Below are 19,014 nucleotides of genomic sequence, written 5' to 3' on the forward strand. Positions count from 1 at the left end.
TTGAGATTATTAAATGATCATAGATTGTACACTATAACAAAATATTCCGATAAATAAGAACTATAATATAATAAAAGTGAATATAACTTTAATAAATAAACTATTTATTCTTTTGCTTCTCAAAATAAATAAAAAAATCACAATTTGTAAATCCGATAACAGTATTCATGGTTTAAGAATTTATCCATGAACTGTAGTTCAACGTCATATCTATGGCTATCCACACTAAAATTGTGTAAATCACAAAGAGACAATTCTTAAATTTATCTTTTATTCATTTCTTGTCCATGGTCAATGTACAGAAGCCACCCCTTTCAAGAAGTAAAGCACCAGAGCATTTCTGTGCCAAACATGAAGCACCTATTATTCTGCACCTTGTTTTAATGTCAAAAGTACAATACATTAGGCAGTAAGGTTAAGGCTTAAGTACTCATTAATCACCCTCCTCAAAAAAGTGTAATCATTATGCATTAAACACAGCCATATTGCCACTAAGTGCGCATTAAATACAATTGTGTATATTTTCTCTACTTTTTCAGAATTTCTAATAAAGTGTATTAATAAACTTGAAAATAAACTTAAAATTCATGTAAGCATATAATGATAGTGTATTTTTCAAAAGGAGGAACACACTTTTAATGCATTTGAGAGAATAAATGCAAAGAAAAATATAGAGATAAAAAAAAAGGGAATTAAGGCAAAGAAAAATATAGAGATACAGAATTTTTTCTGCATATATAAACTGTATTCAATGCGCATTTAAAGCACATTCAAGGCAGAAAACAATATGGTGCCAATACCACTCCATTCCATGAGGACTCAATACACTTTTTAGAAAAGGGTCAAACTTAGGAAGAGAACCCAGTGCTTAATCAGACAAATTTATCTTTAGGAGTGCATGACCAGATGGTTGCATGTGAAATTAGTAACAGTACTGCCACTGACAGAAAGAAAAGGAGTAACACTTAAAATCAATTAGAACCTGTACTACCATATCCAAAAATACAGGTAGTACTGTACTACCCGTGTTCTTGGATATTGAAGGGTGTATAACTGACTTTACAGAAACATTTGCAGCAATTATAATAAATATATGTAGCTTCTTAAACAGTTACTGTATTAGGTTTTCCATTCTGAGTTATGATGCAAATACAACTACACATTAAAACTCATGACTAATACTATTTCTTCATTTTTCTTGACAAGAAAACACAAGCCAACTAGTAAGCTAAGTAAATGAACACTTATTTCACTGCCTCATCCGTTTCCCATCGTGTTTTCTAACCTTTTAAGCCACCGATGCTTAAATCGTTTAATATCGGTGCGACAATGTCTTTTTCTGGGTTTACAGATTTAATGTCAGGATGGTTAGACGACACCGTATGTAGTCATTATATGACAACAAAGTGTTGTTTTGAACCGCTTTCGGTTAAGCCGGCATTCCATTGCGTGCAGACGTATTGTTTTTGACGGATTTACAAGTTACAGGAAATCACGCGACAGAATAGACAATACTATATGAACCCAGTCTACAACTTTTCGGTAATTTAAATTAACGAAAAGCGCCGTTAGGTTAGAGACCAACAAATCACGCCGCGCTGACGCAGACATATCGGTACGGCCAGATTTTTTTTGTAAATGCATAAAATGGATATTAATGTCGTAATTGTACGTCCAGTTTATAAAAATAAATGCGTAAATCTTCATGAAAAAGGCGTATTTACGGCTGTACGGCCCTTATCTGGAGCTCTGGTAGCTGAAATGGGATCTCAAACTGTTGCTGCAACAACTTGGTGCCAAATGGCTTCATAACCAAAGGTATTAGGTTTGAGCACTTTGTAGACCCTTACCTACTTACTTCACATTTAAATTTTTAATTAAACCGAAGTGCAATATAATACTGCTACACTCAAAGACCCACGGTCACCACTGGAAATGTGAATCTCCGGTACTTGTATTATACACCATAACCAACCATTGGTCTTGGAGTGATTGCAAATGGGATAGAAACCTGATGCACTAAATACAAATGAGCCACACTCTGTTAAAACAGGGCTTAATGCATTTTGGGTAAAGGGTTGTCACTGATTAGCCTGTGCAGTCTGCATAGGGTAACCAGGGAAGACAATTTCCACTCAACTGGATTTGTGCAGACTTCAAAAAATACCATAAAAGCAGAAAATGCTGTCAATGATTTGTCTGTATGTGAAACCTATGTGTTACAACCTCAGGTATTGGGTCAACGTTGTTGCATTAATAAAGAATTGTATAAGTAATTGTAAATATTTTATAGTGTAGATACTTCAATGTCTTTGAAGTGAAATGAGTACAGCAAGTTTCAAAACATCTCAAATATATACATGTCATTGTTTTTATTCATGTATCCAAGTATTATTGCCCTATTAATGTTTTTGTCTCATAAACATTCTGCATTAAAAACTACTGAAGTTTTTACAGCGTTAAAGGGCATCATGAGGCAGAGATGAGCAACAAAAGAGCTGTAATTAAAATATGTATGTTTCGTTTGATTCAAAGTGGTGGTTGAAAATTTTTAAACGAAGATGAAACAACCTGTTTTTGTTGGAGATGAAGTTTATGGTCTGGCTATAAGCATTTATTAATTATTTTAAACCCATAACATGGTATGTTAGGATTAAAAACATAAAAAAGTGTCTTTTGTTCCTGTTTTCATTTTTTATTTTTTTTTATATACTAGTAAATGGTCAGCTACTCCCTGTAGAATGTAATATACACTGTAACACAGATGGCTAATACATCTAGCAAATGTCCACATGCACAGCAGTGTTGGTTTTCAAGCAGTGTTAAAACTGCAGATTCTGGACTTCAAAAATGTAATGTAAAGAACTGGACTTTAAGAAAATTTTGACCTACAGAACTAGACCTTTAGAACAATTTGACTAATAATAAATTGTTGGACTAATAGCAAAATTTGACTTCCAGAGCCCAGTATTAGCCAACCCACTCTTTGACTTAAGAATAAAGAATAGACTTAGACCCAAGAAATGTGCCAAAGGTTTTGCATTTATGCAGGCTACCATTGGCACATATATGCAGACTATCACTGGCACAATATTATATGCAGGCTACCACTGACACATTTATGCAGGCTACCACTGGCACATTTATGCAGGCTACCACTGGCACAAACATGCAGGCTACCACTGGCACATACATGCAGGCTACCACTGGCACATACATGCAGGCTACCATTGGCACATATATGCAGACTATCACTGGCACAATATTATATGCAGGCTACCACTGGCACATTTATGCTGGCTACCACTGACACATGTATGCATGCAACCACTGGCACATGTATGCAGGCTACCACTGGCACATTTATGAAGGCTACCACTGGCACATGTATGCAGGCTACCACTGGCACATGTATGCAGGCTACCACTGGCACATTTATGCAGGCTACCACTGGCACATTTATGCAGGCTACCACTGGCACATATATGCAGGCTACCACTGGCACATTTACACAGGCTACCACTATTACATGTATGCAGGCTTCCACTGGCACATGTATGCAGGCTACCACTGGCACATTTACACAGGCCACCACTGGTACATGTATGCAGGCTACCACTGGTACATGTATGCAGGCTACCACTGGCACATTTACACAGGCCACCACTGGTACATGTATGCAGGCTACCACTGGTACATGTATGCAGGCTACCACTGGCACATTCACACAGGCCACCATTGGTACATACATGCAGGCTACCACTGGCACATGTATTCAGGCTACCACAGGCACATTTTTGCAGGTTACTACTGGCACATGTATGCAGGCTACCAATGGCACATGTATGCAGGCTACCACTGGCACATTTATGCAGGCTACCACTGGCACATGTATGCAGGCTACCACTGGCACATTTATGCAGGCTACCACTGACACATTTATGAAGGCTACCACAGGCACATTTATGCAGGCCACCACTGGCACAAGTATGCAGGCTACCACTGGCACATGTATGCAGGCTACCACTGGCACATACATGCAGGCTACCACTGGTACATTTATGCAGGCCACCACAGGCACATTTATGCAGGCCACCACTGGCACATTTATGCAGGCTACCACTGGCACATTTATGCAGGCACACTTATGCAGGCCACCACTGGCACATGTATGCAGGCTACCACTGGAACATGTATGCAGGCTAACACTGGCACATACATGCAGGCTTCCACTGGTACATTTATGCAGACCACCACTGGCACATTTATGCAGGCCACCACTGGCACATTTGTGCAGGTTACCACTTACACATTTATGCAAGCCACCACAGGCACATTTATGCAGGCTACCACTGGCACATTTATGCAGGCTACCACTGGCACATTTATGCAGGCTACCACTGGCACATTTATGCAGGCTACCACTGGCACATTTATGCAGGCTACCACTGGCACATACATGCAGGCTACCACTGGCACATTTATGCAGGCTACCACAGGCACATTTATGCAGGCTGCCACTGGCAAATATATGCAGGCTACCACTGGCACATATATGCAGACTATCACTGGAACAGCATACAGGCTACCACAGGCACATTTATGCAGGCTACCACAGGCACATTTATGCAGGCCACCACTGGCACATGTATGCAGGCTACCAATGGCACATACTTGCAGGCTACCACTGGCACATTTACACAGGCCACCACTGGCACATTTTTGCAGGTTACCACTTGCACATTTATGCAGGCTACCACTGACACATTTATGAAGGCTACCACTGGCACATTTATGAAGGCTACCACTGGCACATGTATGCAGGCTACCACTGGCACATACATGCAGGCTACCACAGGCACATTTATGCAGGCTACCACTGGCAAATATATGCATGCTACCACTGGCACATACATGCAGGCTACCACTGGCACATTTATGCAGGCTACCACAGGCACATTTATGCAGGCTACCACTGAAAAATATATGTTGGCTACCACTGGCACATATATGCAGACTATCACTGGCACATACATGCAGGCTACCACAAGCACATTTATGCAGGCTACCACTAGCACATTTATGCAGGCCACCACTGGCACATTTATGCAGGCTACCACTGGCACATGTATGCAGGCTACCACTGGCACATGTATGCAGGATACCACTGGCACATGTATGCAGGCTACCACTGGCACATTTACACAGGCCACCACTGGCACATTTATGCAAGCCACCACAGGCACATTTATGCAAGCCACCACAGGCACATTTTTGCAGGCTACCACTGGCACATTTATGCAGGTAACCACTGGTACTTATGTTACCAAAAGGTTTTTAATGAAGCATACAGTAATTAGAGGTTGTTAATACCAAGTCAGACTCAAAATGTAAGCAATTATTGTAAAATATAATTTAAAGATTATGGTTTGTTCTTAGTTGTAGGTCTAATAATTGTTTGTTGAATACAGGCTTCTAGGAGAATTGGACATATAATTGACTTGACTTCAAGAAAACTAATTGTCGTACAGAACTTGACTTCTAGAAGTATTTGACTTCTTAACTAGACTTCATGAAGACTTTGACTACAAGGGCTGCATTTCTAGCAGAATTTGACATACACTGTACATGACTCAATTTCTAGAAACAAAATTGAATTACAGACCTCAGGACTTCAAGACAAATTTGAAGTATATTTGATGCCAACAGTTTGACTTTTAGAAAGGGTTTAAAGCATAATATACTGCTTTACTCATATAAGTAAACAATGTTAATTGATAGACACCAGAAATAATTTAAAGCCGGCACTTAGACTTGCACAAGAAAAAAAAGACTTGTATTATCATCTATGAAATGTTAAAGCTGTGTGCTGATTTCTTAAATCTTAACCCATTTATGCCTAGTGGACTCTCCCATCCTTCTAAATTGGATCAATTTATTTCCAAAATTAGGTATGTCTAGTACATTTATTTCTATATTTAGAATATTTCTTACAGAAGCAAACAGCGCAGACCCTGATGAGACGCCGCATCATGCGGCATCTCATCTGGGTCTACGCTGTTTGCCAAGGCCTTTTTTTCTAGACGCTAGGCATAAATGGGTTAAATAACGCAATTTCAGAGCTATTGTACTGCCACAATGAGCAGTACTTGGACCAATACAAAAGTCACATGTTTTATGGATTCATATCATTAAATGCTTGATATCCAAAAATTATTAACCCTATCCAATTTTTAACCACAAGCACTGGAGCATTTAGATACTTAGCTCAGAGAATATTAAATTTCTCTTAACTCTTTCAGTGCTTGAGCCGAATTTTGAAGGCCTTTGCAAACAGTTTGGATCCAGATGAGACGCCACAAAACGTGGCATCTCATCAGGATCCAAACTGTTTGCTATATTCTCTGATAGTATTCTTTGAAAAAAATCGAAGAAAATGCTAATTTTAGAAATTCAGCAGACAACATTTTAGCCGACGACAAATTTCCCAGCATGCAAAGGGTTTTAAATTTGTTCAACTTGAGATTTATGACCTTGTTCAATACTTCAGTAACAGATTGTGAGTGTTCCAACCATATTTACTTTAATTCTTTATTTATAGTTCTCAATAACACGCCACATGATACAGTGTCGATTTTCAGGAATGCAACAGTTTGGAATTAAGTTTCTGTTTCACCATTAATTCTAAACATAACATGTCCCTAAGCCATTGGAAAATGTTGAAATGCAAAATTTATGTTTTATATTTATAGATTATGTTATGACAAATGGCCATAGCTGTTCAAACTCATTTAAATTGTATCTCAAATATGTGCATTGTTCAAGTGTTATCAGATTTCAATGTCATTTTAAACCTACAGTTTGTGTGTTTGTACTTGTATGCTTAACAGCTGCATTGACAAAATAAAGCCTCTAATTTACTTAATACCATACATTTTATTTGAATAAAATACCTTTTTTGTTTTCTGGTGGAATTCAAAATAAAATTTGACAAATAACCTTTTTTAAATGTCATAAGTTGAAAAGCCTATTGAATAATACTGCTTTTAATATTTATCTTACATCGTTTATCAAAAGTTACTTAATTATTTTCATGAACAACCCTTAACAGAAAAGAAACTTTTGTGAAGCTGCTATTTTTTGCTCATATATTTTATTCAAATTCATTTTCAAGGGGCATTAAATACACTGTAACTCCAATATAGTGCGGTCCGTTATAACGCTGAGTCCAATATAACGCGGGGGGTGCTTGGATCCCGTTTTTTCTCCAACCTTCCATTTCTGATTCAAATCCATGTTATGAAACTACTTGTATTTTCAGAAAATTCAAAGAATCCGGCAATCACAGCTTGATTGCTTTATCCGTCCGTTTAACTGATTTTAATCGATTAGAGGTTAAACGACACTCGACAGACATTGGTGTTAATCTGTTGTGTAATGTCAATAAAGGTGTGAAAACTTGTGAGTCCGTGTTTATTACATGTATTCCCTATCAGAGCGGTTTGGTGCGCTAATTTCAATAAGGTAAGTGCAAGCGTAATAATTATCAAATTAAAGTTATTTAAAACAATTACCTCTTTATGTTTTATATTTATCGTGTATTGTATTTCATTGTATAGACTTTGGCTGTGTAAGTGTGTTAGCGTTTATTATATGCTATACAAGCTTGATACATAAAAAGTTCTTTGTGTATGTTTAACGTTTATTATATGCTATACAAGCTTGATACATAAAAAGTTCTTTGTGTATGTTTAATGTTTCAGTACGTATACGAAAAGTAAATTAAAAAATCATGACGATTTATTTACATGCTAACGCAGTGTAATTGTTAACAGAGATTCACTTAAATTTTTGCCCGTTATCAGAAAGTCCACGGAAAGCATGTTTTTTACATGCTGCGTATGACGCAATAAAACATTACTTTGTACATGTATCGTATTGCATTCAATCTAAATTTAAATTCGCTAGTCCAATGAAAGCTGTGTCCCATAATGCACTGTACTATTTTTCTGAAAAATGGCGTAGGCATATGAATTTGTTTACGAAATTCGTAAACATATTTCTTGTAATAAATGTTTAACATTATTTTTTCGTAAGTGATGTTGTAATTATATTGGATTATCGGACAAATGTGCACATTAGAACAGCGGTATATATACTGTTATCGTTCGATTCGATTTATATGCATGTATTTGCGGATGACAACACAGCATGACAATAATAATATAAATAAATAAGCTCAAAACTTATAACGCTGTCCGTTTATAACGCTGTTGCGTTGCTTGGACCCCGTCATCCGCGTTATATTGGAGTTACAGTGTATGACCATACATTGAATCAATAAAAAAAATGCAATTTCTTATAGATTTTGTTTTTAATGTAATCATAATAATTATAAAATTCTTTGAAGAAGTCCCAGCCTGTTTAATAGCTTGATTTTAAACTGGTCCTTATAAAATAATGTAGTGCAATTGTAAAAATAATTAAAACCAAATTTACCATCAAGCTTAATTTGTATAATTTGAGCAAATGTTGTAGCAAATCTTCAATATCTTACATAAAAAATGTTTAAATGCCATTTCACATAAGCATCAGATGCATAAGTACTAATACTTGCTATCTAAACAACTTCATAATGAATATTAAGCAAGGATTTCAAAGGACCGATCCCCATTACAATTTTCATAAAATTCAAATTAAAAACCGCTTTTCAACGTGAAGAGAGTTTACAGTGAATAAAAGTTAATGCCTTGCCCCGCGCAAGAAAAACACTTCCATTAAAACCATGTAATCACTTAAAAAGAATTCCAACAACAAATGTTTAACTCATTAATTTAATTTTGATGTTTTACCTCATTAAACTAAGAACATTTGCTATTAATGCTTCAAACAGTCTATGAGCCAGTGGCCGTACTACCAAAGTCTGGTATAAGCCTCCAGTTAACCCTTTGCATGCTGGGAAATTTATTGTCTGCTAAAATGTCGTCTGCTGAATTTCTACAATTAGCATTTCTTCAATTTTTTTTCAAAAAATACTATCAGAATAGCAAACAGTTTGGATCCAGATGAGACTCCACGTTCTGTGGCATCTCATCTGGATCCAAACTGTTTGCAAAGGCCTTCAAAATTCGGTTCCCGCACCGAAAGAGTTAACTTTTCCAAGAACAATTCAAGGACTTACTGGAGTCATTAAAACTTGAAAATAACTCTCATCAAATGATCAAGCTTAACACTGTTTAGTTAAACGGATTTTTTAGGTTCACAGGTTGAATTCAGGTCATTGTTACCTCCAGGAAACTTGTATTCCAAATAGCTGGTTCACGGCAGTTGGCACTACTTTAAAGTTGATGTTTCACATAAAACATTTTTAATTAATGTGCTAATGATATTAATTATTTTTTTCAAGGAAAAAAACACCTATGTGGCTGTTATTTATATGAGGTAAAAGCCAGGTTAGTAACTTTGTGAAGACTCATTACATTTCATGCCCTTTAATTGACCATTTAAAGAACAAAGGCATAGCACAAATTAATATTATGACTTATAACTTGCTTAATTAAAGGAACTTGTTCACAAATTCTCGATATGATAATTTTCCTATTTATTGTCAAAGATTCAAATAAACAACACCTGTTCATAAGGGAGCAAAATAACACTTATTCACTTTTATTCAGTAATTGCATAGCCTCATACTGAAAATAATTTTTAATAAGCAACTCGAAGCTAAACCTTGCGCAAATTAACTCAACTAAATTTTAATTTAGTCAAGAACCTGTGGTCTTATTTACAGATGCTGCCACCAGTCCATTTGGACAAATTTCCATGTAACTTGTACACTAGCCGAGCTAGTAGAAATTAAATAAGTCATTTGTTTCTACCACTACAGTTTATTTACATTATATACACACATTTTATTTCAGCATTTCTAACAGAAGTCAAACATTTGACATTTAACATATATACACCATGTCAGGAATATGTTAAGTTTAGATACATTCTAAAAGCTCCACAGACAACAAAAACATCCCTTCCCAAAAAAATCCCCTCTTCAATATAACTTCAGGTTTATATACTTAACCCCGTACCCGAACTCTCAGGTTAACCTGAATCCTCGGTTACCCTGAATCCTCGGTTACCCTGATGAACAGTTCTGTAACAATGACCATTCAATACCAAAGTGTCAGATACCCATTGATAAACAATTATCCTTCATCGATAAGCAATTATCCAGAACTAACCTGATAATGAGTGTTGTAGGTGTACCTGAGTTTACATAATATATTTGAATCTACCTGAAGAACTATCACCTTAGATACCGTAGGTTTCCACGTATAGCGTGCTCCCGTGTATAGCGCGCAGGCTATTCTTTAAATGCAAAAATGGAGAAAAAATATTTAAAGACAATAAAACCACCAAATCGGACCGAAAATGGCCGACATTTTACGATTGCACAATCCAATAATCCGGGGCATTGGAAAGCTTAATTAAGCATTCAAAATAGGAAGCGTCATTATGATTAGGAGCATGGGTTGCATAGCACTATACTTTTCTGACAATTTTGTAATTTTCTAGCAAAAGATTAACAGTCCACGTGCATTTCGTGAAAAACGTGAGAAAATAAGAATTAGTGTACATCGTGTGATTTTTCCTTGGGAAAAGCATGGGCATTTCCGGTAAATTGGAGACGCAAATCATGCAAACTCAGCGTATCGCGGGACGTTCTTAATCTCCCTCCATAAGCATGCCCGCGGAGTAGCAAGGGAAATTGGGGAAAATGCATGGACTGTTCTGTACCTGTAGCACAGAATGCATAATATAGTAAAAGAGCTCACACTATTCCAGTGGGGCAGTTACTTTAACCCTTTCCCACTCAGAGGCAAAGTGAAAATGGCTATGTGCAAACAGCATAAAACCAGAATAGCCTGTGAGAAACTCGCAGTCTGTTCAAGTTTTATTCTGTTTGCTGCTCATCAGTATCTATTATAAGAGTTGGAAATGTCAAGCCTTTAAAACTTGAATCTTTATGAAAGGTCATTAATTGACATGATGCCGCCTGTCAATCAAGTTTTTATCTAAGAACTGATCTACCAATCAGCGATCGATAAATCGGGCACGTTAGTTAGCAACGAACTGTCCACCATTTTCTAGACAAGCTATTTATAGGTTCACTTTCACTTTAGCGAGTTTCTTTTGTTTTCCTCTTTAAAAAAGTAGATTAAAAATGGTTAAACGGTGTCGATGGGGACTATGTAACTCGGACAATCGATATCCTGTGAGATTAGTTGGTGACATTTAATTTATATCGTTTCCAAAGCCGAAAAGAGATCTTGAGAAGTGTAAGAGATGTATAAATGCATGCGGTCGTCACCACGAACAACTGAACGTCAACACTGTCCAAGACAATTATAATATATTTTTATCGGATATACTAGCAGATTTAAATAGATTATGTTATCGATCTGATTATCACATAATATTTCGCTTTTTTTTTAAATAGTTTTATCAGTTACTAGGTCATTAATATACAGAAGCGAGGTTCATCTGCATTACTTAAAGAAAAATAAAACCCAGCATGAAGCCTAATTTGTGCTGTGTTTTATTACTCTGATAGTAATGCACTTTATTGCCATTATACATGTTATTAGAAGGTGACACGTGAAATATTATATTTATAACAGTATCTACACATGTGCAGACATGTGATGTTACCAATGAACGCTTTTAATCCACCTTTGAGATCGAATGCCTAGTTCTCATTTTTTTCAACGAGTTTCGTTTGATTTGTTCGAGAAAAAAAAGCGGAAATGAAATAAGGCAAAAACGGTGTAAATAGGTTTTATGTAACTCAGACATTCGGTATCCATAAGTTAGATTAATTAAATATATACCATTTAAACGCGGAAATGCGGTCTTGACAAGAGCAAGTGGAAGCTTCAATGTGTAGAATTACCGAGATCACCCTTATGGAGCATTTATTTATTTAAAAAACTGGAAATGTTATGTTAGAAATACCTACGCATTATTAAGTATGAATTATATCACGTGTGCTCGTAGAATAATAGAGAAGATTGGTACCAACTTTGCGTAACTTAACGAAATCCACGTTATAAATTGAGTTTTGTGTGTGTCAGAAACAAGTGAAAACGATTATATGTTTCTATTTTAATAGAATCGAATCGATAAATGCCACATGATAAGATTTATTATTACTGATATAACCAATAAATGCCGACTTTGGGAGAAGATGGTACCTGCGCCAGCGTCTGATACAGGTAGCTTTACTGAATTCCCCTTCATACAGCGCTACTGTATATATGACAATGACCAAACTTATTGTGCTGTCTTGCACTTTCAATTATAGTGATTGATAAATGTCCCATAAGCAATGTTTAATATTATTAATATCACTTTTATACGTAATAACATGTGGGATTTTGGTACACTCGGTGTCAGAAAGCGTGTGAAACTTCACTGAAATCCCAGTTTAAAGCGCTATTTCGTGTCAAATACACGAGTGGAAATGTTTCGTAAATAACATGGGAAAATGCCGATGAAGAAGTGTTAATTTATTGCTAATACCAACATCACACGTAATAACAGGTTCGATTTCGATCAGCGCGCAAGCGTTTGAGAGCGTTATTCATGTACTGAAAAACCCGTTTTAATTAGCTGATGTTCTCTTTAAACATATATTTTTTTGCATTCGCAGAATAACTAAATGACACAAACCCCTTATAAAAGTGTCATATTGTGTCAAAAAGTCCATAAAAAAATAATCCGGAATATCGCGTTAATCTACATGCAGTATATAGGCAATGAAGCCATTTTGGTGTTAGCTTGTCTAGGTTTGCTACCCGCTGAGCCACGTGATAAAGTGGGTGGAGCGATCATAGATAAGGTGTCATGTCAATTAAATTTAAATTTATTGATGGGACTAAAAATGCGTAAAAATACATATCTAAGTGGTGAAGGGTTAAATGTCACTGTGGTATGGCTTATGTCATGGTGGCATGGAATTTGTTCACTTGACAGAGGACATTGACCTGGGCCTATCAGTATCTGGGAAACTTTCAGTGTGCACAGAATGTACTTAATAATTTCAAGGAATAACGCAATAGCACAAGGCTTTTTTGAAGGAATGTTCTCCAACCAAATTGTCAGCATTTAACTCAAACCAAGAAGCATATCACTTCAAGAATGTACTCTTGTTGCTTTATACTACAAGATCTAAATCTCAACAATACAAAATGCATTTAAGTTCTTCTTCTATATCGTAAAACAATAAATCAATTAACCAAAAAAAAGTAATTTTTTATTGTCCAAAAGTCTCACAGACTCCTATCAGTTTCATCGTTACCATTCTAACTTGACGCTAAACTAGCTCATCCTCATACTATCTTATTCACAAAAATCATTTATCACATCCAATATGGGATATCGGATACAAAATGTGGTTGAATTTGAATTTTAAACATCTTTGGTTTAATTTGTTTTCCTCAAGGTGACCAATATGTTTATTTTAAAATAAAGAAGTAATTTGCAACTAGACAGGAATTTGAAAAAAAAGGTATCATATATCTGGTGGTTTTCACAAATTTGGTATAAGCATTTCTTAGATGTTTGCAATTTACAATATGACTTGCATTTTCCCTTTTGCAAAAAACAAAAGAAAAGGAAGACAAATTGACATAGTTTGTTATCGTTTAGACGAGTGACTCTGAAATACTTAAATATTCAAGACTCTAGAATGTAAGGAAAACCTCATCAATAAACTTTAAAATTACTAACATATCCTAGTTGTATAACTTCAGTGTTTGAAAACCGCATCACTAAAATTTTATATTACAAACATATCCTGTCCATGTAATGTCAGTGTGTTAGAGTTCAAACTACTCCACTACTCAAAGGGTGTTAAAAACAACAAAATATTCAGCCTTAACATCGAAAACAATAGCTCCATTTATTCAATTGCCAAATAGGCCCACTTGAGCAGATGGCCAACTTGAGAAAAATCAAAGTTTTATTTTAACGGACCACAACTTTTAACTTAATCTTTGGACAGACAGGATGCACTTAGCAAAACTACTTCTGGCGAATTTCATTTCGAATTTGAAACACGGTCATCATATAATGCTCTCAAGTAGCAATTAGCATAAATTTGTATATTCTTATCACTTTGGGCCCTTAAGAAGGAATGTAACGACGTTTCTTCAAAATTTAATGACGGTAAACTTTAAGAGGCAGACTTGACTCTCGAAAATTCACAATTTGAACTATTTCCGATAGCGTACATAAGTACATTTCCTGTTTTGTTGGGTCTAATCCTTTTAGGCTGACTTCTCATATGACACTGCTCAAAGCTGGATAAGTTTTATGAAACAAACAACTTATTAGATTGTTGTAAACAAAAAGGTGACAGTAAAAGCACTATTTGTAGTCAATAAACATAAATGTTAGCTCTTTAACTTGTAAAAAACCTCAATTACACAGAGAAACTTTTATTTCAGTTGGGAACATCTTGTGTGGGCCCTGAACTTAATGTTCATAAAGATATTAACCAAAGATTTCTAAACCTTCTTTTAAAGTCTTTCTAATGAAGAGATTCATTGCGTTTTTTTGTTTAAATTTATTTACAACTAGTAACAATGTTAGAACATTTCATATAATTTGAATATTTGTAAACTAGTATGTGTTGATTGGTTCTGAAAACTTCATTTAGATGCCACCTGAGTTGCAGCTTTCCAAGGAGATCCCTGATTACTGCAAAAGCTTCCATAAAACTGATAAAAAAAATCTGAATGTTGTACCTTTTTCTTGCATCAAAAAACCTTAACCAACACCTTTAACATCCAACAGCATTTGCAGTTAATCAAAGAAAACCAATGCCCACCTTTAAAATATTGAATCTGTTAATTAAATCTTGATTGAGCAGGCTTATAGATTAGTGTAACAACAGGCTGGTAAATAATTAATGCCCGATGTCTGACATCTGTTGCCAAGATTTAATTTACAATTCAAGGAAAACATTGCAGCAAAAACTGAAAAGCAGAAAGCTTCATTATACTTCCATACATGGCTTTACAAACATATCTTATTTCAAAATTGTAGCTTTTTGAACAGCATGTTGGTTTGGGACATGTAGCTTCCAGTACCAGTTTGTGCTGTATTTATGAAAGTGCATAATTAAATTAAGGGCCATTAGCGTTATTGCATGGTCATAAAAAGTTTCCTGAAGTTGGACACTGATCCTGCAGATTTCCTTATTAGACATAAATTTGCAAGAAAAAATGTTTATTGATCTTTACCCAAAACTTGCACATTTGGCTCAAATGTTGCCATGGAAACGAGCAATTTCTAATGGTCAGTATATGAAAGTAATTAGGATATTGCATAATAGGGTATTAAAATACCAGCCACAGTTGCATCAGTGGAATCTGGAAAGATTAAATCAACAGCAGAGGTAGGTTCCATCTGCCAGACTCAGGGCCAGTTGATGCATATTATCTTATGATCAGAATCTTAAGATCTGTGATCAGATGAGTTTTCAATGAAGTAGTGAAGTGTCCAATCAAAATGCTACCCATGCCATGCAAACTGATAAAAAAATCTTAATCCAATCCTGCTCATCAAGTTACAGAAAGATTTTTGAAGTTTATAGATGGTCCATGTTGAAATGCTTATTGGTTTGTCTGCCTATTGTGAGAGTATGGTGATAAGCCTTTCTGGCTGTCAGTTGATTATTGTTTTGGTGTTTACAAAATAAATAAATATAGGACCATGTGTTTACAGTGTGCTAAAAACATGCAGAAACTTAATCACTGTATGCATAGTGTCATAGTTAGTGGTACTTATCAAAGAAACTTGATGCACTAACACCTTTCATGATCATTCAAATCAGAGTGTTTGAACTAGCAAACACATGCATGTACACCACTTAAATCACTTTGATTTGTTTGTTTGGATTGTTTGGTATTCTCAGAAGTACTCAGTAATATCATAAATAAATGTTTAATGGTGGTGTTACTGTTTGAATAAAATAAGTACAATATGATTTGAGAAAAAATACTTTAAAGCAAAAACAGTTTCTAAAATGCCTAACAAATAGGAGTTGTTTTCAATACTATCCAACTTATCCCAAAATGCCCGGAACAAATCAATTACACTGAATTTGATTAGGTTTGTTTTTTCTTTTACTAACTCTGTTTCAATAATTACATGTGAATGTTGTGCTGTTGTCTTTCTGGTGTAAAATAAATAAGTTATTTGTTTTTGATAACAACAACTTCTAAATAACCTTTAATGATACATGTGACACAGTGTTTTGAAAATCAATATCCTGAAATTGTCAATGCAACTAAATAACAAATAAGACCACCACAAACATTAACGTACATAACACCTTTCTAACACATAACATCGCATAATTCACCAAATAAATAGAGCATTTGTAGGGCTGTAGTATTGAAATTATAAATACATCACAGATGGTGCCCCTATGACAGAACTCAACAGTTTATGCATAGTTCAAATGAATGGAAAACCAAGATTACATAACCAAAATGCCTTCGGGAGACTGAGTGTTGACAGTTAAATCTTGTCATCAGATACAAGATCCTTTTGTTGATTGTCATTTGACAAAACTAATGATAGTTAGAATCTATTGTTTCTTTAAACTTTTACACATGCCCTTATAAAGATCTGTATCAAAACCATCACTAAATGTGTTAAAATCCTGTTGATTAGGCATCTAAGATGTAAGCTGGTCCCTATGTAAACAAATTGGTGTAATAAATCTAAGGTCCATAGTGGATGTCTATTATAATGGGACCTAGTTCTATTTAAACCACTTAAATTTCAAGAGGGAAAGGGGTCCAGTGACACTAAGACATTGCAGCTCTTAATTTGACAAGTACCAGCTAAGGCATCTGGTCTGACTTTTTATCTACGTAAACAAGCTTGGATTTCATTATGATGAAATGTTCAATACCAGAAATAACAAGCATAATTGAACCCATCAGCATCAACAATGACAGGTTTTGACAATGCCTCTTTGTTCACAACTTCAAAGGAGAATTAGCACATTGTAATGCAATATATTGTACACATGTGCTATACAAATATTGTGTGGCTTATTTTGTGTTGTTTTGGTTTTTAATTACAGATTACAGTTTAATGGATGTATGAAAATAATGGTGAATATGACTGAAATGTGTTACCTATGTATTCAGCAGATATAGATTTCTATTCACAAGATTCTAAGTATGATGCCACAAGTCAACAACAATTGTTAAATGTATTCAACTCACACTAAGGTAAAAGATGGTGGTAACACATTATAAAAAAAAGCAGCATACCATGTGCTCAAACACTTACAGTAATTTAATAAATGAGAATGAACTTTGAAGTTTTAAAATATATAGTTTAAATATATTGATCTAATTAACACATGTAAATAAACATTTGTTTGAAACTTATATTGTGAGTTGAACATAAAGTTATACTTGATATAGAGGGGTAATTAAAAAAATTGACATGAAACAACTTGGGCTGAACTTAAGTTGTGGAAATTAATTTGTTAATTTTGTCCATGAAATTCAAAAGGTGTGACTTATTTCATTTGATGTTTATTAAGATTGAATGTGTGAACATATGTGTGTGTCTTTTTGGCCTCTGTTTCATCAACTCAAACCTGCTTTCAAAACTTTAAGAATGTTCATGAACTTAAAAAAAAATCAGATCATTGACAACATAATGGTATGTCTTAAATGATGATATATTTTATATAAATCAATAAATGTATTCATTTAGCATATGAAATTCACTGACTCTTTGTTCTGTTGAGTTTTTATGTTAGTTTTTCTCTTTGTTCAAAGTGAAATAGAGCTACTTATTATAGAAGAAAATTGCATCGATTTATTATCTATGAATCTTTTGCGTTACTGTATTATACATGAATAACTATTCGAGGTTACACACCGTTAAAGTCTTTATACATTTTTAAGAATACTACTGCATCACAATTTGTACTTTCACTTTGTAAACTAAGTAAGCTTCTTTCAACATCGATCAATTACTTATAATATCCCACCATCAAATGAAGTCAAGTCAGACAGTGTAAGCGCACATTTGAGATCATCTACAATATTCAATACTTGTTTAAATATTTACGCGTATGTAGAATTACGTGAAACTTACCAAAACCGATTCAATCGATCCGTAAACGTTTTTCGCGAAAACACATCACACACGCAGTCAAACCTACGCTAAAAATATCGCGATTATTTTCTGAAGGATTATGGGAGGTGGCGTAGTTTCGGTTTAAGAAATTATTGTTAAAACCATATTCTAGCGTTGAATAACCGGTTAAAAATACCATGACAATAATCAGACACTTACGTTTATCAATACAGCTGAATTAGTAACTTAATAAAGATCTATTTCAGCTTTTGTAAATCGATCTTATTTAATGAACATCTAGTCTGTCACCACAGTTAAAACACACAAAAAGTTAAGTAGTGTTGGGTGTTTTAATTCATTCCAAACGTTAACCATGTACAATTTACGCAATATTAGTAACATTTAGATCTACATTTGATTTTAAATTGTTTAACAATTAAATATAATCTACATACAACTGAAACGGTGCCCAAAAATCAATATATTTTCTTTTTTTTTCTAAAACGTGAAAATGTCGCTGCATTGATATTAAATGACTTTTCTCAAAGTGTATGTCAGTTTAAATTTATAATAAACTGATATATTTAGTTCAATGAATGCAATCTGCCAACAAGACTTTTTGGTGTGTTGGTTTAAAATTCAAATATCAAAATCAGTTCTAAGGCGCCCCGCGGGCAGGCAATTCTTTGAAAGAAAGTATCCTCAAATTATTTAAAGTAGATTCATGCGTATCTTGGAAACATTTGTAATCGTGTTTATTTCTCTCCAAGCTCGAATACTTTACTCCTCTTGGGCTATTGCCATTTTCCAATAATTTGGTGGCAGCAAAGTTATTGG

At 34.8% G+C, this 19,014-nt stretch overlaps 2 protein-coding genes across 5 annotated transcripts in view; one reads left to right on the forward strand and one right to left on the reverse strand.

Moving 5' to 3' along the window:
• The window catches only part of LOC127853429 (DNA ligase 1-like), a 182,968-nt gene extending 164,689 nt beyond the window's left edge, over positions 1 to 18,279 (reverse strand). For 2 of the 4 annotated variants that reach the window (XM_052387960.1, XM_052387962.1), the window contains exon 1: positions 18,196 to 18,279. The gene's annotated coding sequence lies outside the window, so the exon portion shown is untranslated. The remainder of the gene's footprint in view (positions 1 to 18,195) is intronic. The other 2 variants (XM_052387959.1, XM_052387961.1) reach the window with 1 other exon arrangement.
• LOC127852726 (prisilkin-39-like) lies at positions 3,338 to 3,934 on the forward strand. The gene has a single exon (XM_052386678.1). It carries the CDS (start codon positions 3,338 to 3,340, stop codon positions 3,932 to 3,934), a length of 597 nt encoding a protein of 198 aa, XP_052242638.1.
• Positions 18,280 to 19,014: the final 735 nt, after the last annotated feature.

Source organism: Dreissena polymorpha, chromosome 12 (assembly GCF_020536995.1).
Source record: "Dreissena polymorpha isolate Duluth1 chromosome 12, UMN_Dpol_1.0, whole genome shotgun sequence".
Classification (NCBI taxonomy): Eukaryota; Metazoa; Mollusca; class Bivalvia; order Myida; family Dreissenidae; genus Dreissena; species Dreissena polymorpha.

Bases quoted from the DNA above. Each gene is read 5' to 3' on its own strand.
- LOC127852726 (XM_052386678.1), top strand. From the start codon at position 3,338: ATGTATGCAGGCTACCACTGGCACATTTATGAAGGCTACCACTGGCAC.